Source organism: Patagioenas fasciata, chromosome 27 (genome assembly GCF_037038585.1).
Source record: "Patagioenas fasciata isolate bPatFas1 chromosome 27, bPatFas1.hap1, whole genome shotgun sequence".
In the NCBI taxonomy this organism is placed as follows: domain Eukaryota; kingdom Metazoa; phylum Chordata; class Aves; order Columbiformes; family Columbidae; genus Patagioenas; species Patagioenas fasciata.
The window spans coordinates 2,044,176-2,064,677 of NC_092546.1; the positions used below are offsets into that span (position 1 = coordinate 2,044,176).

General features: G+C 50.1%; 1 protein-coding gene and 1 long non-coding RNA gene across 2 annotated transcripts; one reads left to right on the top strand and one right to left on the bottom strand.

Moving 5' to 3' along the window:
* Nucleotides 1-525: 525 nt before the first annotated feature.
* Nucleotides 526-2,859, bottom strand: LOC139825715 (uncharacterized). The gene is made up of 2 exons (XR_011735944.1): nt 2,574-2,859; nt 526-1,113 (listed from the first exon to the last, which is right to left on the bottom strand). It is a non-coding gene; the product is annotated as an uncharacterized lncRNA (long non-coding RNA).
* On the top strand, nt 2,651-19,134 carry RAB11B (RAB11B, member RAS oncogene family). The gene is made up of 5 exons (XM_065858604.2): nt 2,651-2,804; nt 8,776-8,971; nt 10,849-11,042; nt 12,636-12,716; nt 17,344-19,134. The coding sequence occupies exons 1-5, from the start codon at nt 2,765-2,767 to the stop codon at nt 17,487-17,489; spliced, it is 657 nt and encodes a 218-aa protein (XP_065714676.1). The 5' UTR covers nt 2,651-2,764; the 3' UTR covers nt 17,490-19,134.
* Nucleotides 19,135-20,502: the final 1,368 nt, after the last annotated feature.

A 20,502-nucleotide genomic window follows, 5' to 3' on the forward strand; every position in this document is an offset into this window, starting at 1 on the left:
GATGGGGAACTCCTGGCTCGAGCAGCTCGGCAGCTCCCTGGGCACCGCAGGGCTGAGGCACCCGGGACACGGGGCAGCACCTCCAGTGACCACTTTGAGCAAGTTTTTACCACGGAAAATAAGAAACAGATGGCATAGGCCTGTCTGTTTTTATAGATATGCCCAGCATGGCTTAAGACAATATTTGGGGCTTGTAGGGCTGCTGCTGCCTGGGCTTGATGGTGTGTGACCAGTTCGAGGACACACATAGGATTCCTAGAAAAGGTCTGCAAACACACTACCCCATTGACAACCGGTGACGTGTGGCTGGTTTTGGTGACATGACAGCGCTTCTCCAATACACCGCGAGCCCAGGCGGACTCCTGAGGGCGAGGAACACGGGTTGTCCGGGCTCACGGTTCACTCTGGATCAGCCGGGGCAGCGGCCCCTCCTCTGACACCAAATCATCGTCTTCACCCAGGGCAGCCCGTGTTAAAACTCTGCCCCAGAGGATTTTGGAGCTGGACGGCACTCACAACGATATCTCCATTATATGTCACTCCTTAAAACTTACGGCAACAATCCCCAGTCATTGGAAGACGAAAAGAAGAAAGGGATTTCCATCCAAAATGATGAACAATAGATATTTTTTTTACCTCCCCCTGCACGCCCCAAATTCAGTTCAGAAGCAATTAAGCTATTTGTGATAATGAAAAGAAGATGTTTCACTTCTGCTGTGCCCATTTTAACCAGAACAAAGTGAGGGAAGTAAAGGCCTCGTTTGCAGGAGCAGCGGGATCCCCCGTGCTGTCACTCGCTGCTCACCGGGTGACGTTACCGGCTGTGGGAAACTCAGCCCAGGACAATTCCCCTTCCCAGGAGATGCTGCATCCAACGTGTTCCAGCTTTGCTCCTCCCGATGCTCTTTAACTCTCATCAGCTGCATGCTCGGCTTCCCTGGGTGTTCTCTACTCAATGCTCAACAGGGCCGTTCGCTGTGGTCCCGTGGGGATGTGAACAGCATCGATGGGAGAAGGTGATGATGCCTTCCTGCAGGTCCTGGTGGTTAAAATTCCCTTTGGGATGGGAAGGATCCACAGCCCGGTGCCTCGAGCTGTGTGTGAGCACCCAAACTGCAAAGCAAATGCGAAAAGAAAGATTTCCTCCCCGCTTCTTCAGCAGTCGCTGTCAGAGGAGCAACGGGCCTGGCCCATTGTGGCACTGGGGTTACATCTTCCCTAGACCCCCGAATCGATAATTTTTGGCTTTCCCAGCTGCTTCCATTGCCCAATATCCGATGGAGGTACCGGGACAGCCTCCCAGCACGGCCGTGGGATTGCAGTGTGTTTGCAGCACGCTCTGTTTCTCACCCCATTTTCAGAGCCTAGGTCATAAGAAAGATGGTTTTCAGTGGACCCCCCTGCTGACAGACAGCTGTTTGTCTGGGTGCTGCCTCTTCACACGCTCCCACATGTTTATTAGAACTTATATTTGGGAAATGGGACCTTTTAAATCCATGACCCTGCCTGTGCAGGGTGTTCGGGTGCCCAGGGGAAGGTGAGGGCGGCTCGGAGGTCTGAACCACCATTTCTCCCCACACTTTGAGCCTCTCAGGTTGGCAAAAATAATTCCAATACCATGTTTTTCCTCCCCACTGCCTCAGCCATGTGCTGCTGGAGCCCCACTAATCCCTTAGGCAGCTAAAGGCTCCTCCGGGGAAAGTAGGGCAGATGAGCCGTGATGAACGCAGCGCAGGGAAGCGAGGAATCTGCTTAATGAGCACAGTGAGCTTCTGCGCGTCACAGAGAGGGGAGGGAGCCGTCGTCTTCCCCGGGAGGCTTTGTCACAACCACAACTCACACACACGTTAAATGCAGACGCGACACCGCGTGCACACGTTGTGAGGGGTGAAGGCTGGGTGGGAGGTCAGCAGGGCAGGGGGACACCCCGAGCGGCCCATTGCGCCTGGTCCCGCAGCTCGGGCAGTGCTTGCAGGATGGATTGCGGCAGCCCTGCCGTCAGGAAGGCGCAGTGTGTCCCATGCAGCCAGCAGTGCTGCCCGGCTGGCAGAACGGCCTTTTGCTGTTATCACCGACTCGTGCAGGAAATTGCTTCAAGCCACACCAGGAAAGAGAAAAGGCGAAATGTTTTCCTGGAACAAGTAGTGTCACCATACCGGGCTTTTTTTTTTTTCCCAGAACAGCTTTTTCAGTTGGTATTGAGCGCAGGAAGGTGGGACCTTGAGCGCTGTGTGGGGCAGGATCAGTCCCGGTGCGGGGAGCAACCGGCAAAGCAAAGCTGAGGCGTGCAGGGCGCGCTGGTTTGAGCTGCAGCCGAGCACTGGCGTGGTTTAAGGGCCCCCCCGTGCCCTCTCCCGCTCGGCTCCTGCGCTGCGCTGACCCCGGGATCGAACCCGCAAACCACGGCGGGACCCTCCGCACCCCCCACGCCCCGGTGCCCGCCCTGCGCATCCCCGAGACCCCGCCCCTCCCCGCCCACACACAAACCCCGCCCATCCCAGGCCCCGCCCCGGCCCCGCCTCGTCTCGCACGGACCCTGCCCAGACACCCAAGCACCGCCCCTCCCCATTTACCCTCTTTCGATTGGGCAGCGCTGCCCGCCAGTCAGAGGCGCGCCCGTCGCCTATTGGGCATCGTTGATAGGTCTGGCGCGCCGCCCGCCTCCTGCGGGCTCTGGCGGCCGCTGATAGGCGGCGGCGGCAGCGCCCCCCCGGCTGGGCCGCGGTCGGTGCCTGGCAGCCAGAGGGTCGGCGCCGCCATCGCCATGGGCACCCGCGACGACGAGTACGACTACCTGTTCAAAGGTACGGCCCGCGCCCGCTCCGCTCCCCTCGGCGGGCCCGCGGCGGCGCTGGGCCCGGCCCGGCCCTCCCGGCTGCGCTGCCCCGGGCCCGGCGTGGCCACCGAGGCCTTTGTGCGCGGGGTGGCCTTATGGGCAGCGCCCGCCGCCCCCCTCCGCGGCGGGGCCGCCTGGAGCTGGCGCTGGGGGGCAGCGGGGGAGCCCCGCGGTTCTTCCCGCCCCGGCGCGGCGGGGGTTGCGCGCTGGCAGCCGGGCGGGCGCGGTCCGGGAGTGCGGGGGAGGTTCGGGCCTGGGCTGAGGCCGGGAGCGGGGCTGGGCTGGGCTGGGCTGGGCTGGGCCGGGCCGGGCCTCCCCCGGGGGTTGTGCGCGGCGGCGGCGCCGCTCGCGGGGGTCGCCCGGGAGATCGCTCCAGGTGTGGAGCTGGAGCCGAAAGAACTTGAGGTTCCGTGGAGAACTCCTGCAGCGCGAGTGGCTGCAGCCATGAAGGTTGATAGCGTTTATTGGGCTTTGCCTGGCGTTGTTTTAGTGCTTCCGTCCCCGTGTTTGTGACAATTGGGGTTGTCCAGCAGCTACGTGCAGAGGTTGCGTGAGGGGTCGATAACCGTGGGTGGGTTTAGTGCTGGCTCAAGTGTTTCTGTTGCTGTTGGTGTCCTGTGCGTGTGAAGGTGCCGGGGTTCACCTGGAGCACCCACAGTGCTGAGGAATAGTGTAAAACCTTCACCTCCGTGTTTCCCAGCCTGTTTTACCCTGGTCTCCTCTGGTAGTATGGCTGAAATCCTCAGATTCATCGCAGGAGTTCCCTGTTAGAAAAGGTGAGGTTAATGTTACCGTTTTGGGGTGTTTGTGCTTTACTGCCATGAAGATGTCCCAGCGGTTTGATGTCGGGGCACATTTTATGTTCCTGGCCCCTAACAAGGGCAGCAGCGATTCCACACTTGCTCATTGATGGAAGAGCAATTATTCATCTGTTGGAAATACTTTATGGATGTATTTACCTGTTTGGTGTTATCTTTTTTTACAACCTATAAGATGCTGGGGGAAAAAAAAAACCTTATTTCTTCCCTGCCTATAAAGCAGACGACTGTCCTCCAAAAATATGCTAAACTGTCCGGGTCTAAACTAGTTTTCTTCTGAAGTCGTTCCCCCGTGTATTTCCCGAGTGGTTTAATAGGCAGCAACTTGAAAGCCTAAACTTTTAACTTTGTTTTCTTCCTTCTGTGGATAAGCAATTAGGTAGGCAAAACTGCGCTCATCTTTAAAAATACTAAGGCCGCTTTGAAATGCGCTTTTAGTTTTATCTGGAGTTAAACTCGACCTAGAGCCGGTTGGTCGGGGCCGTGCTGCTGTGTTGATACTGCGGAGTGACTGGGTGTGCTTTGTAGCACTGAAAATAATGAAACGTGGGGCAGAGAATGGGCCTTTTCTGTGTGTGCTGTGGGTAGGGGTGCTTGTGTGGATGTGTTATTTGTTTTTAAATAAACCCACAAAACAACCCGCAGCCTTCTCTATCTACTCATCTTCTCCTTCCTTCCTTCTAGGCTTTTTGGGACTAGGTGAGCAATAATGAACATAAATGGAGCCAAATGGGGTGAGGTCTCTGCTGTAGGACCAGCTTCCCTTCCTTTCCATTCTGCCGCTGCCAATTATGGAATTAAACATCAAGCAAATTGACATAATGAAAAAAATAATGCCCATGGATTGGGCTGACTTCTGGTTTAGCCCCTTCTTAGCTGGTTTTTGAGCTCCCTGTGTCAGAGGAAGGAGTCATGGAGGAGAAGGGCTGCAGTCTGGGTTATTTTTATTAAATGTAAGGTTCGACCCTTTGCCCTGCCGCCCATTTCCAAAGGAAATGTGGTTGGACTCTGATTTTAGCTTTTACAGTTGCGCTTGTTTAAGGAATTTGCATCCTCGCACTGCAGTATTACTTAGGGTGGTTCCGGTTGAACGCGGTGTTGCTTTAAAGTCGCAATTTAGACTTTTTTTCTATAGCAGAAGGTCTGGATTGTCTGTCTGTTAGCATAGGTTATATTAACCAGCCTTATTGACAGTTTAAAAGGTGAAGAGCCCCATTTATTGATAGTCTCTGTCATGTGAAATTCTGCCTGTGAAACAGTTGTCAGGGCTGACAGTGGCCAAGGAGTCTGCAGCGAGTTAGTGAGGAGCTCTGGTGTTCTCATCGTCCGTCTGTCCATCCGTGTGTTAGGACCAGCCCTTCTGTAGGGCTGCAGGAGAGAAGAACCTTATCGGGTCCAGCACACAGGAGGCAAAAACTCATTCAAGGTTTGGTGGCACCCCGGGGATGCGAGCGTGGTTATAGCCAGGCTGCTCCGCTAAACTGCTGCCTCTGTATTCCCGGTTCCCTTTCTCTGCGCATCCCGGCGGTCAGAACCGCTTATTTTATTGATCACGACAAAACGTGGTTTGTTAACAAAGGGACTGAGCGAAGCTTGGGGAGAACAAGCGGAATTGTGTGTGCAGAGCGATGGGGCTGCGTGTGGGTGATGGAGCTCAAGGTTCGGGCTCCGCTCCCAATGAGTTGGATGGTTAAAGAGCAAGAACTTTTCATGCTGAGTTTTGAATGGGTTGGATCTGGAATTGAATTCATGACCTTTTAGTATTTGTTAAAATATCGGAAGCCTCGTACCTATTAAAATGTGAACTGCACGTTACTTTTCCTCTCAAGAAGATCAGTTATTATCAGTGCTTATTTTAAAAATGAAGTGTGAGGGTGTGCAGATGTGTGCTGGCTCATGGAAAAGGAAGGAAAAACACCCATGGAAAAAAGAGCTTTCTTTTACCTTCTGGGGATTTAGACTGCGCCGATTAGAGCTTAAGCCTAACAAAGGCTGTGCTTATTAAAAACAAATGTGTGTCATATTAGTCACCAATACCTGGCAACCTTATGTAGCTAATATTTATAATGAGCTCTGCTTATGTGGTCCCTGCTGGAGAGAGAGTTTTAATCTCTTGGGTTGTTCAAAAGAATTGTTTTTTCCAAATTAATAGTCTGTTGTATTTAAAATTCCATTTTAAACTTGGATTTTGTTCCTAGCACTGGGTTTTTATTTCTACTTTTCGCCTGCTTTGTACCAGGACCCTGTGTATGAAGTGGGTGCTGGGACTGTGGGTCTGGGTGGTCCCGATTCAGACTTTACCCATTCAGGTGTGTTTAGGGAGTATTCAGGTTCTTATATCTGATTTGGAACTTTGTTTTCTACTCCATCGAGACTCCTGCAGTGCTGTCCGGTGGCCTGTTCCCAAATGTAGGAACTTTCCCAAGGTCTAATCACTCTGTCCAGAATCTTGCAGGTATCTTCTTGCTTAATTCCCATAGAAAATAAGAACTTGTGGGTTCTGTCTGCATGGGGGCTTCCAGTCTGTGTTCCTTCTGAAAGCAAAAATCCTTGTTTAATGCTCAAGATTGAGTAGAAATTGGAAACTGAAAGGCAGAGAGAGCGTTATTTACCGAGTTGGGATCTCACCACCTTCCTTTGGTCCTTGTGCATCTGGTGACTTCTCACCAGTGCTCTCAAATCTCTGCTGGAACCTGGAGCAGCAGGTCAAGGGAAGCCTGGTGCTTTGCTGCCCATTGCAAGAAACAATCCAGGAACCAGCTTGAATAACAAGGGACCCCTGAATTTTGTTCCTGTGACAGAGGTAATGACCTGGGAGCCATCTGCACGATTTATGCCCAAATTTCCAAATCCCCGCGGACAGGAGGTGGCTGGAAGGTGGGGGACGGCGGTGCTGTCTTGAGCTGCAGGTTCACGAGAAGGTAACTCCCTTGGGAAGCAGTTGGAAGCTCCAGGGTTTTCCAAGCTGGTGGGCGCTCTGCCCTCCTCCTGCCGCTGGTCTGGGCTGTGCCGCAGGTCGCGGTGCAGGATGGGCGACCTCTGTTTGGCCCGTCCTTGGAGCACTGCGTGGAATTAGTGATGAAAAGCTGTTTGTCTGGAAAATCACGCTAACGAAACCTTGGAGTTAGAACTCTTAATAACATCATTTTTTTGTTCTCATACCCTAAAAAATGGCTCAGGCCGTTTGCCAGCGCAGGCGGAGCGTGGCGAGGAGCTGATTTCGGCCGGGCGGGGAGATGTGGCGCTTTGCCACGATCCGTTGCCCGCCCGTTCCTGCCGCTGTTGTGACCGCTCAGCTGCGCGAGCACAATTGTCCGTCTGTCTGCGCTGTCAGGCGGGTGAAATGCTGGGGGGGTGTTGAGGAGTCCGGAGCATTTCAACAACCTCCCCGTGCAGCTTGGGAGCTACAGCGGGAATTCGGGAATGCGCTCTCAGGGGCGGGAGGTTCGTGAGCTGGAGCAACGCGCTGCCAGGGCTGCGTCCTCAAACAGCGGCCTGACCAGAACAAACCTGCAATAACACTAAAAGCCGAGCGTGATCCTTGGCCCTGGAAGAACTCTGAGCTCATTCTGGAAGTGTCTACTGAGAAGTCTTCTGCAATTTGTTGCGCAGGGATCGGGAATGTTTTCTGTCCATGTTTGCTCTTCTATAGGAAAAACAGATTGTATGAGTGAGGAAGATCAGCAGATCTGGACTTTGAATCTGAGTAGGAAATATTTCCAAGGTTGAAGAAGCCTCACGGAGCTGCCTGGCTTCCTTCTGCTCCAGCCAGGTTACTGTTACTTGACTACCAAAGTCAGACGTGATACGATATTTGTGAGAATAAGGGAGGATGGTTTAATTGCTCTTAGTCTTGTTTCTTGCTCTAGTCAGTAATAGAGGCATTTAAGAAAATGTGTGTGGTTGTGTTAGCTGCACGGTAAAGGACCCAGTGTGACAAATCTTGGCTTTGGAGCTGTGGGTCAGAAAGTCTCGTGGAGATCATGGGCTGGTGGGGATCAACCGGGCATTGCAGAATGGTTTGGGTTGAAGGGACATGTCCCACGAGCAGGGACATCTTCACCAGCTCAGGTTGCTCAGAGCCCCGTCCAGCCTGGCCTGGGATGTCTCCAGGGATGGTTCATCCACCACCTCTCTGGCCAACCTGGGCCAGGCTCTCACCACCCTCAGGGCCAACAATTCCTTCCTCATGTCCAGCCTGAATCTCCCTCCTTTAGTTTAACCCATCACCCCTTGTCCGGTCACAACAGGCCCTGCTGAGTTGCAGGGCTGTGCCTCCAGAGCCGCAAGCTCCAGCCCAGAGTAGGGGAAACTCCTGCTGCAGGATGGACCTTTGATATTCACGATTCCTCTCAGTGAAGCTGCGGTTTGCGTGCTGGAGATCTCTGCATTAACATTTTTCTGTTAACATGGCAACACTTTGTGTGGAGGCAGAGATTTTCTAGCTCATCTTTTACTTCTCATGTGGTCTACTAGGACTCATTTCCCTGGGTGAAGTTCTGCTTTGCTTTATCTTTGTAGTATCAAATGTCTCTGATTTTTCATCTTTTTTTACTTTTTTGTGGTGAGCTTATTTATGAATTCAGTTATTGAAAAGAAACACACTGTATGACCCAAAGTGGGACTGCAAGTATTGGTTACTTACAGGATTAGGGTTACTTACAGTGGCGGTGGTGTGCTTTTGTGTGTGGTTGGTTTGTTTTGTTAATTTTTTGTTTTTTAATTAAAAATAGAGCAGATTTATACCCCACATAAGCTTTCGTCAGGCAGACAGGTCGCCTGTTGCCACGTTCTTGTGTTAATTGTGGTTGCAGCCTTCCTGTGCAAAAGGTGACGGGTGCAGGGGACTCGGAGTCACCTCTGATTCCCGGCGGTGCGTTGGCCTCCGGACCGCGTTTGGCTGTTGACAGTTGTTGCAGCAATTTCTTATTTCCATCTGTTAGTAACAAAAGGGCCGGGGCTGTTTGGGGGCTGGGGTAGTGAAGTCAGCGTTAGCATCATTTTCTCCAATATTTGGCTGTGCAATCCGGGTCCTGCCTGCAAGGCAGGTATCGCCACCCTGCTATGAAAACACTGCTGTGAACAATTAATTTCTAAAATGTGTCTTTTTTTTTTTCCCAGTTGTGCTGATTGGAGACTCCGGAGTTGGGAAGAGTAACCTCCTGTCCCGTTTCACACGCAATGAGTTCAACCTGGAGAGCAAGAGCACCATCGGGGTGGAATTTGCCACCAGGAGCATCCAGGTGGATGGGAAGACGATAAAAGCGCAGATCTGGGATACGGCCGGACAGGAGCGGTACCGCGCCATCACCTCAGCGTGAGTGCCGGCCCGGCAGCAGGGTCCTGGTAGGGGTGGTTCAGATGGATTTGTGAGGAGAGAATTAACGGAACAAGTTTGGGGCGCAGGGCAGAATCATTATGATGTCCGTCAGTGTATCTAGCTCGTTAAATAGCAAATATTCTGTGTTCCCTGATTAATATAGTGAAAGTAATTTTTAGATTTTAATGATGCTATGATAGAAAAAATGACAGCAAAAATGACAGCGGAAATCCAAAGTGTGGGGAGTTCTGTCGGAGTCCTGTGATGTGGGTTTTTTACCCACCCCTGGCTGTGCTGTTTCTATCACGTGCAGTGAGTGACGCTTCTGATGGAACTGGGGACAGTTTGGCGTCAAGTTGGGCACACCAATTACCGTAATGCCCATGGCTTCTGGTCTTCATTGGCCCCTGGATCTTGAGATTAAGGATATTTATAGGACAGTCTGCAGCCACAAACTCCCTTGAAATCTCAATGGCTTTGAGTTAGTCACAGCCCTGAAAATTAGGTCTGAGAGTGGATGCTGAATAATGAGCAAGCAGGAAAGCAACTGTGGTGATGCTGACCCTGCAGCGTCGGGCACATCCCAATTTAAAACGGTGCTGTTGAGATGCTTTCGTGTACAGCACCTCGTTAATCCCGACAGTGGCTTGAGATGGAACCCCTGGGTGTATCTGTTTCTATGCAGATAGCGTAGTATCTTTTAGAGGAGAAAAATAAACCCACCCTATTGGCAGGCCTAGTTATCCCAGGCATATTCTGAGCAGCGAGTTGAAATTGTATAATTGTTACAGATTTATATCAGTTTTTAAAAGGTACAGGCTTGTTTGAGTCATACGCAGATGGAGCCATTTGATTTAAACTCAAGGTGAGGGGAACGTTTTTCTTTGAGGTGAAACAGCGTCATGTAGAATAGACGGGAGAAAAATCAGAGAGCGTGGAGCCCAAAGGGAATCAGCTGTAGGGAAGGAACGCAAAACAACGTAATGCAGAAGCAGATGGAAGCGGTGATTTCATCTTCCATCTTAGCGTGTTTTTTCTGAAGTTTTGTGACCCTTAAGTCGCTCTTAATGCTGCAAAAGCCGAGCAGCAAAACTGCTGGTGGAGTTTTGTTCGCCGGCAGCCGCGCTGGTGGGAATCGGAGCATCCCGCGCTGCGCCGCTGGCACGGGCTCCGCTGTGACACACCGGGCCGGTTCAGCTGGCTCAGCCGGCACCGCCACAGCCAGCAGCAAAAGCAAATGTTTTCTGCTGACTTGGTGCCCTGAGTCGGTTCAGCGCCCAGCTGGATGGGTGCTGGCAGAGCAGGAGATGCGGTAGCGTTGTGTGGAAGAGAAATACGAACGCTACAGCTTTGCTGGTCTAGATTGGCTTGTGCTGTCCCAAGCCCTTGGCTTGAGCTGAAACGGACCCAAACCTGCACTGTTCTCAGGTTATGGACTTGTGGATAAGCATCAAATAGCCCAGAGTCCCCTGTTTAATTTTCAAGAAGGACAGGAGGTATTTGGAAGATAAGCAACAGATAGTGATGTTTTACTAAGGACTATTTTCTTAGTAGAAAAGTTATAACTTCACAAAAACCTTCTAGCGGTACCAATGCTGAGCTGCACTGGGAGTTTTCTCGCTCGCTGTTTCAGCAGAATAAAAAAGTCGTGGCTTCCGCAGTCTCTTCAGGATTTTGTTACATACACTGGAATTTTTTAGGAATGCTGTTAAAAATACCCATTATTTGGAACTTGGTGTTGGGCTTAAAAAGCCCCAACAGCAGTATTTGCACAATGTTTTTCAAAGTGGGGGCGATTTAAGGTTTTAGTAGTCGCCAGTATAGAAGAGGCAGAAGCCAGGGGCTGTCCAAAGCTCACTGCCTTGTGCTTTCAGATATTACCGCGGTGCTGTCGGGGCTCTTCTCGTCTATGACATTGCCAAACACCTCACCTACGAGAACGTGGAGCGCTGGCTAAAGGAGCTCAGAGACCACGCAGACAACAACATCGTCATCATGCTGGTGGGGAACAAGAGCGACCTGCGCCACCTGCGCGCCGTGCCCACCGACGAGGCCCGGGCCTTCGCAGGTCTGTAGGCAGCGCCTTCCGGGCTGCTGCTCTCTCAGCTCCAGCCTGTTGTTGTTGAGGACTGAGCTTTCACTTCAGGTTTTATTTGGGACCCTAAAAAGCACTGAAGATTTTTTAAAAAATGAAAATATCTTGGCAGATTAAACAGCACGTGTGGCTGTGGGTTTGTTTTGCTTTAAATGCAGTGGTAGTACGTGTTTGTGAAACGCCGTCCTTGAGCTGCCTGGTAGCTGAAGATTAAACGCTTCCTCTAGCAAGGTTAAGAACAGTAAGCAACATTTACAAGAGAAAATGTCACGATTTAAATATAAAATATTGCAAGACAAAGTGTCTTTCCTTCCTTCCTAGAGGCCTGGTTCTCCGTGTCGCTGTGGAGAGCTGCAAATGAATCCTGAACCTTCTCTTGGATGCTGTAGCCGTAGTTTCTGTGCCAGAGCAGACACGTAGTGTCGTGTAGTTTCATTTAAGCGCAATGATCATCAGGCTTGGAGATGATCAGTTGTTGGGAGGAATCAAGCTGGTTATGTGAGCTCTGCCACTGTGTTACTTCTCTCTTGCAGATCACTGGGAAAGCAGTCAAATACTCTTTTGCCCTTATAGTCTTAGGGACATTCAGGTTGGTTTTGTGTGGCTGTCAAGCTTGGAGGTGGAATTTAAATGTACAGCCTATAAATCCTTCTAGGAATATTACTAGGGCCTGGTTAAATGTCTGTTCTCAAGTTTGCCAGTAAGCCAGTGCCCTGTGGTTAGTAAAACCACTTTACATTTTCAGATGAATGAGAAACAAAGTCTATACGAGAAGCAAAACAAGTCAGTGGGCACCCTAGACAGTGTGTTATCATGGTCACTTGGCTCAATGTCTTATTTTTGGTCCTCACTCCCTGCTCAGGCTGTTTTAAATAGCCCGTGATGGGCCAGGTGTTGCTGTTTAAGCTCCGTGACTGAAATTTGCTTATATCTGGGCAGGTGGTCCTGTGCTGTTCTAGGTGTGATGTTTGGGTGTTAATCACAATTTAAATATATATATAGAGAATCTTTTGCATTGCAAGAGGAAAGAAAAAATACCATATTACTAGTAATAATTGTAATTTGGAGGTGTGGTCTGATTAGAAAAGTGTAGGTCTTTCTGGGGTTTAGGAGGAACATTGTGCCTCCTGTTGGAGCCAACGTGCTTTTCCCCCCGCCTTGCTCAAGGAACCTCTGGGCAGGAGCTGTAGCTAATGGGGATAATGTTGTGTAAGGCTGGGGAAACAAGTGGCTTGAGCGAACCAGGGCTGCGGTGAGGAGAACGTCCTCACGCGGTGAGGAGAACGTCCTCACGCGGTGAGGAGAACGTCCTCATGCCGTGAGGAGAACGTCCTCACGCGGTGAGGAGAACGTCCTCACGCGGTGGGAAGGCAGCGGTGACAGGCGAGGCTGCCGCAGCGCCCGAGCTGAATCAGCGGTGCAGCGGCCGCTCTAGTGGGACAGGAACACAAAGCGCACCGTGCCCTGGCTGATTCGGCCTAAAAATAAAGCTGTAAACCTCAAAGTAAAAGTGAAATAAAGTGCTGTTAAAGTTTTTTTAACTGAACCACTTGTTATTTGTTACAGAAAAAAATAACTTATCTTTTATTGAAACTTCTGCCCTGGATTCAACAAATGTAGAAGAAGCCTTCAAGAACATCCTGACAGGTACGGTTTGTTACGCAGTCAGTGGATCTTCTTCATGGGCACGTTTTGCAGTTATCTAGAATGTTTTGGAAATGAATGTTGAGAATGATGATTTGTTTGCCAGACTTCTGGTCTTACCTTTGTGTTCTGCCTCCCACCCCACACAACCATCCTGCCCAAGAATCTGCAGGCTTTGAGTCTCCTGATGTTCCATAGGTTGAAGCTATTGCAATAGCACTGGTAGTTCTGTGCCTGTAGTGAACCTGCAGCCGTAGAATCACAGAATCATTTTGGTTGGAAAAGGCCCTCAAGTCCAACCATAACCCACCCCTGGCACTGCCCCATGTCCTGAGAACCTCATGTCCGTCTGTCCAACCCTCCAGGGATGGTGACTCCAGCACTGCCCTGGGCAGCCTGTTCCAATGCCCCACAGCCCTTTGGGGAAGAAATTGTTCCTAAATCCAACCTCAACCTCCCCTGGCGCAACTTGAGGCCGTTTCCTCTGCTCCTGGCGCTTGTTCCTGGGGAGCAGAGCCCGACCCCCCTGGCTCCAAGCTCCTTTCAGGCAGTTCAGAGATCAGAAGGTCTCCCCTCAGCTCCTGTTCTCCAGCTGAACCCCCCAGGTACCTCAGCCGCTCCCATCACACTTGTGCTCCAGCCCCTCACCAGCTCCGTTCCCTTCTCTCAGCTCGCTCCAGCACCTCAAGCTTTTATTTGGTGTGAGGGGCCCAGAACTGCCCCCAGGATTGGTGGTTTGGCCTCCCCAGGTCCCAGCACAGGTTCGGTCACTGCCCTGGGCCTCCTGGCCACACCAGTGCTGGTCCCAGCCAGGATGCTGTGGCCTCTTGGCCACCTGGGCACACGCTGCCGATGTTCAACCACTGTCACCAACACCCCCAGGGCCTTTTCCAGCTGCTCTTCCCTGAACCTGCAGCATTCATGGGGTTGTTGTGACCCAAGTGCAGGACCCGGTAGCAACGCTTCAGCTGGTCAAGAAGTGGGGACAAAAATTTCTCCTTGCAGAAGGAAGAGACAAGAATAAACATGACAGTCCCCTAGAGCCCTTGGCCGCTCCCATCACACTTGTGCTCTAGCCCCTCACCAGCTCCGTTCCCTTCTCTGAACTTACCATGCTAGGAAGTTAAATGTTCCTGTGCTCTCTTGCAGCAAAACAAACTGGTCCATGATATTTTTGGCCGAAGTCTTGTTCCCAGCCAATGGCAATGGCTGCAGGTGACTGGGCACCAAGAGCTGCTTTCTGGGAATGTCCCTGGAGCGTCCCAGGAACTGTCTAAGAATGTGATAATGGTCACAGGCCAAAGTGAGCTCTATGATTTCCAGTGCCCAAGAATGTTCCTCAGCACATCTATCTGCTGGAGATGCGAGTGCTGAGTGCACCGTGTCCAGCTGCGGCGTCAGCCTTGCTGAATGTGGGAATGTCCGCTGTGTGTAGCATGGGAGCTTTTCCAGGTGCTTGTACGCTGGGCTTTCTTCCTGTTTCAGAATGGGCTTAGAATTTCCATTCCTTAGGATGGGGTTGTTGCCTTGTGTGTGTTTTCTTGGCCCTGGCGTAAGGGAGCACCCCACTGCACACAAGGGCGAGGATTCACCAGTGAAGCTTTATTACTGTAGCTACACCAACAAGTCATCCTTACTGTGCTCAGCCGTGACCAAAGCACTTTTGTTAGTAGGGTTTCCAGCTGGTATGTTAAACTTGAGACTTCGAGTGCTCCTTTGGCCCCTGGTGGTGTGCAGCTCTGTTCTACACTAAATGCAGCACGTGGGGAACTCGCTGATGTCCTTCCAAGTGTGGGTTGTGTGGTCATGAGGGTGGAGAAGGAGGACGGGGCTGGTGTGGGGAGGTTGTGAGCTGGGGGATACGTGGCCTACAGGCAGTAAAGTGGGAAGGAATCGCATGGAGCAAGATTGATGCTTAAAATAAGTGCTGCTCATATCTGTTGTTACTTCAGCTGGGGTGGGTGACTGTTCCCAAACTTGGGCTTTGGCCTAATCTTACTGTAATTGTAGTTAGACTTTGTGTGAGTGTGTCAGCACTGTATGCGTTGGTATTCTGTGTTCCAGAGGATGGATCGGAGCTCACAAACCCTGGTGCACCTGAGCATCTCTGCTTGCGCAGGCTCTGCCTTTCGCTCCGTGTTCTGCAGCAGTTGTATCTCAAAATACCCTTTGAGACGACAGGGGTCACCTGTTGATGTTTCAAAGCATTGTCTTCCATTCCTAAAGTGAAATCTTAAAATCCTATCTGAATAGGAGGAGGGCTGTGAGATGGCTCTACCTCTGGCTGCCCCATGACTTCACAATCTTGTCCTAAAGAGAGGAAAATGCTATACAATTTGTCAGTGTGTTTGTCCTATCTTGTGGAAAGCCCTTTAAGATCCATATGGTGAACATGGAGAATCGGCAAGATCCCAGTTCCTGACTATTGCTTATTATAGCTGAATTCTAGACTGATAAACTGTATCTGTAGTCTCAGTGCTGTACGTTGTTTTGTGAAGCTGTGCCTGATTTCTGTGTCCCACAACACCTCAAGATGAGCATTTTCTGAACTTTTTTGTGACCAGATATTGATTTCAGTTACATGAGAATGAGCCTTTGTTCTGGTGCTACTTGATTATCAGGATGTGTCTGGTGTTTGTGGCTCATTGGATACTGACCAGAGAATTGACTTTGCTATTGTTTCTCGATTATGCACGAATGAGAGCCTATTGCTAGGGGAAAGGCTGAGTTTTAATACGCTGAATTGTGTAAGGCAGGTTCTTTTGGGTTTCTTTTGCAGAGGGGTGCAGGGAAGCAGTGAGAAGTGCTGGGGTCGCTTGGTCCGGTGCCGGCCAACTCTGGTACCAGAGATGTGTTGCAGTTAGAGGAAGGTGACCAAGAAGAGGCAGACAGGAGAAAAAGGGATGGCCAAGCTGCTCCTCCAAGCAAAAAGCCTGACAGATTAGGAATGCGTGATACACTTAGGGAGCCAGAACTCGAGCTGAGGTCAGACCTGAGTAAACTGAACTCAAACCGCTCTCTTTGCAGCATCCTGGGCTCCCCAGAGTGCTGAGATTGTCCGGTTCAGGTGCAGTGGGGATGCGGCTGGTCCTGAAAGGCTGTTCTGAAATGAAAGAATCATCCTGCGAAGGGAGGGAAACAAACCTGGACAATGTGTGTGAGCGGTGGGGTGGGAGCAGCAGGATGGGAGTTTCCTCACCGGCCACCAGTTTGAGTGATCCCTAAAGACTGGGAGAAAAACAACCGACCAACCCTCCCCAAAAAACCCCTTAAAAACCAACCAACCAAAAAACCCCCAAACAAAAACCCACCCCAACAAAACACATAGTCCCTCATGCCTTTTAATCCTTACGAAAGACTTTGAGTGTTGCTGTTTTGAGGCTGTGGCTGGATGAATGTGACCATAATATTTACCGCAGACTTCCAGGGAGGTTCTTGCCCTCTTCCTGTCTCACAATGGAGGGAAGTTGGAACAAGGGCTTATAGTCAGCGAAATAAGTAATTTAAAAACCTTTCAACTTAAAATATTTCTTCTAACTATGCAGTTGAAGTGGTTTATTCCTGAAAGCTTTTAACCTGGCAGCAGTTACAGCTTTGTGGATCCGGGTACTTTGAGGCGTATAAATTAATTACCTCGGGAAAAGCATTTTTGGATGAATATGGGGCTTTATGAACCATGTGGCTTTTTGCTGTCATAGCAGGGCAAACTGATTTGTTACAGAATAGGCAAATTCTGTCATTTGGTAGTAGCTGAAGTGTAAAATAGAGACTGTTGCCGCTGCTGCGCGGTGACGTTTTGCGAGCGTCCCGTTGATTGGTGCTTCTAGATTATGTTGCCCACTTTTTCTTTAATCAAAAATAAGATATTCCCTGTTTTAGAAATGAGCATTCCTGCTGCTTGCTCACTGATAAAACCTTTTAATAATAGGAGTTCATGGGGCTATTGAAAAAGAACGTGATAGGAAGTGCTGTTGTGGAAGGCAGCGAGGAATAGTGTGAATGACTTTTCCAGAAGGAGCTGGTTGTGTCCATTCGAGCAGATGTTACGCACCATAGCTGGTCGGGCTACGTTTCCTTTCACAACTTTCAAGTTAATATCTTATAGTATGGGGGTTTTAGCATCTTTGGCAGCCTGCTCTGCTGTGTTCAGAGCCACCAAGATGCTGGAGGGAGTGGGGCATCTCCCGTGTGAGGAAAGGCTGAGGGAGCTGGGGCTCTGGAGCTGGAGAAGAGGAGACTGAGGGGGGACTCATTCATGGGGGTCAATATGGAAAGGGGCAGTGTCAGGAGGATGGAGCCAGGCTCTTCTTGGTGACAACCAATGATAGGACAAGGGGTATAAACTGGAACACAGGAGGTTCTGCTGGAATATGAGAAGAAACTTGTTCCCGGTGAGGGTGTCAGAGCCTGGCCCAGGCTGCCCAGGGAGGTTGTGGAGTCTCCTTCTCTGCAGACATTCAAACCCGCCTGGACACCTTCCTGTGGAACCTCAGCTGGGTGTTCCTGCTCCATGGGGGGATTGCACTGGATGAGCTTTCCAGGTCCCTTCAGCCCCTGACATTCTGTGGTTCTGTGTGCTCTGGGGAAGGCGATGCCTTTCTGGGCTCTAACTGCTGTGTTCTCATTTCAGAAATCTACCGCATTGTTTCGCAGAAGCAGATCGCCGATCGGTCTGCGCACGATGAGTCTCCCGGCAACAACGTGGTGGACATCAGCGTCCCACCAACCACCGACGGACAGAAATCCAACAAACTCCAGTGCTGTCAGAACCTGTGACCTCCCGGAGATGACTCTTGTGCCCTTCACTTCGTCTGTGCTTCGTTTAGAAACTTGTGTGCACTTCTTCTCTCCTGTGATTCCGTGACTCCCTCTTTCCTCCTGTCCCCCGTTCCCAAATCTCCCTTTTCATCTTAGAGCTTTAATCATAGGGCTAACATCCCCCTGCCTCCCAAATCCCTTCATGTGCTGACTTTTGGGCTTGAAATGTAGGCACTGATCTGATAGACGTGTTTGTGTTGGAACATCTGCTGCTGGGTAGTATCACATGAAACACTCTCCTAAAATGGTTTTGGTTTTATTTTTGTGGTTATTTGTTTTTCTGGGAGAGAAACCATGGGGACTTGACTATAACAGTTGAAGAAATAACTCCATTGAGGTGACAAGGTTTTTCCTCCCATAGTCAGATTTTTTTCTTGTGTTTCTGTAAACATGAGGGAGAAATTAAAAGGAAATAGCTGTCCTACCAAATGCTCTCTTTTCTCTCCTTGATAGAGTCTCACAGTGAGGTTTTTAGTGGCTGCACACACGTGAAAAAGCTGTTGAAAATAACATTACTTATAATGTAATTACCCCTAATACAGTTAGTCTGGCTGTGTAGTTTACCGTTCCCTGCTTGGGAAATCTTTCTCTATCCTTGTTTTATTTGGGAACAATGAAGTGTGTCTGCATTGCTTTCTCTGCCACCACGAACGCCTGTGCTGCTCGTGCAGGCTTTACGGAGCGGCTTAATATTTATTCATGGCTTATGTTAATCAGTTAACATTATTGTACAGTAAGTGCCAGCATATTGATTTCAGAATCTTTCGCCAGGCTTATTTTGTACTGTAGATCAGTGTCTGCAAGCGGGATCTTCTATAGCTCCAGGATTTTTTTGCATGCTGCTTTTTCTCTAGATCTCTCCTACCCCTGTTTGAGTGAGTGAAGCAATATTTTCATGTCATGTATATACCTGCACTTGTAAGGGTTTTGGTTGTTGTAGAGAAACACAATACTTTATACATTTTGTAAAACTCCTGCAGAACCATAGCATCTTGAACTTTCTCGTCATGATCTTTCACTATTGACCTTGTGCATAATCTTCTTGACCTCTACTAAAATGCGTAATATTAAGATTTCACATAATAACTACTAACTTGTTGTTTTCCTCTTACTCTGTTTTACTGAATTGCCGACTGTAATTCTCGAATGATTGTACTTCACCTGATGTAACGGGTTTGTCATCAGCAGGGCTAACTACTCGTACTCTGTTTAGCTGAACGGGAAGAGTGTTATCACAGCTTCGGGTGGTTGGTCGCTCGCTGGCTTGTGCAAATCCTTTTGATGGCTTGTCCTCACTCACTAGCTCTTACACACCTGCATCCCCTCTGGTATACGCTGAATGGTATGATGAGGCAAGTACTGGGTGACGCTATCTGAAGGAAGAGCTGGAGACCATCTGCTGCTCTCTGAAGGCCAGTGAAGCACTTTGCAGTGAATTCTTGCTGTACCTCACCTGCCGAATCCCACCTGCAGATGAGTGAGTTGACTTTTCTGATACAAAGCAAACATGAAACTGTGAATTGTGCTTGAAGGGGAAATCTGACATTCCAGTCTCAACTGTTCTGTCTGGTTATGTAATAAAATTAAGGGCGGTTAACTCTGATGGCTTTTCTTGTATAAGATTCAGACCAATGCCTTTAATTTCGTACCATTCGAGGGCTGTAGCTCACAGCAAAGGCTGCGCCTGGTGCCCAGCACTTCCTCTTTTCAACTTTGTTTAGAGGACATGCTCAAGGTTTAGGGTGTGCGCTTGCAGCCTCATCCCACCGACCGAGGATCCGAATCCCTCTTTAGGCACCGCAGGGCTCTGTCTGAGGGTGTCCTGTGTCGGGAAGCGCTTTCAACACTTGGTATTTAATTTATGGCATCTCACTGGGAGAAGGTGCAGCCAGTGGACACTGGAGACGTCTCCTTTCTGGTGGTCCTAGAGCGGAGCGCAATGTGCAGTCAGCATTTAAAGGCTGGCAGATGAGCACACTGTCAGAGAGTGGAAAATTCTGAGATAATGCAAATATTACATTCAAGAACAGGTGGATGCTAGCGGAGCTGGGCTCCTTAATTTTTGAGCAAAACCTTTCATAAAGAAATGAGTTGAACAGCGTGAGGAAGAATCACGCTGTTAAGAGGACGTATTAGCTCAGGGTGATATATGAATGCTCACTCCGAAAATCCTCTTCTTAATATGAAGTTTCTAGAATCTGGCCTGATGTATGAAGTTGAGAAGCAGCTTAGTCACTTCCTTGTCTCTTAAAAGAGACTTTCTTTAGTCTTTGACTTTGTGGGAGGCTCTCAATTTTGCCTCAGTGTCCCAACAAAAGGTTCATGTCTAGGGCTTAAGTGCTGCTATGTGAGGGTTGAAGAGCCCTTGTGTGACTCCATTGTGCGTTGACCAAAGCTCCCTCAGAGCAGGTGGATCTTGGACCCTGCCGGTCACGCCAGGAGGGTCGGGTTGGTTTTGTGATCTGGTGTGTGACGTGGAAAGGTCTCCTGCCTTTTGCTGCAGGGCCGTTTGGCTCACCCGAGGTGTGAGAAGCGTGTGCACGTGTAAACGAAGCAGCGATTTTACCTGCTGTGGTCACTCACATTAGACGAGGTGTCGCCTCTCCCAGATTGCAGAGCCGCGTTCCAGGCAGTGAGACGCAGCCCTTGGGTGGGTGTGAGACGCTCTTGCCCAGAACGAGCATGAAGCCAACAGAAAAAGGACAGCGGAGCAGTTCTGCCTGGTAGAACCATCTTCCTGTGTGCAAGGGAAGATGCTTTTGATCTTGAGTGCCCCGGTGTCCTGCTGAAAGCAGCGTGTGCTCTTCAGAAAGTGTGGCTACAGCCCAACCCACTGTTGGTGATGGCTCCTGAAATTGCAGAGGGGAATCCTGAGGAAGGTCAAAGGGGTGAGGAGCTGTCTGGCATTCAGAGCAGCTCTCCAACAGGCCGGACTCCCTAACTGTGCTTTCCTGATGTGAAAGTAGCAGTT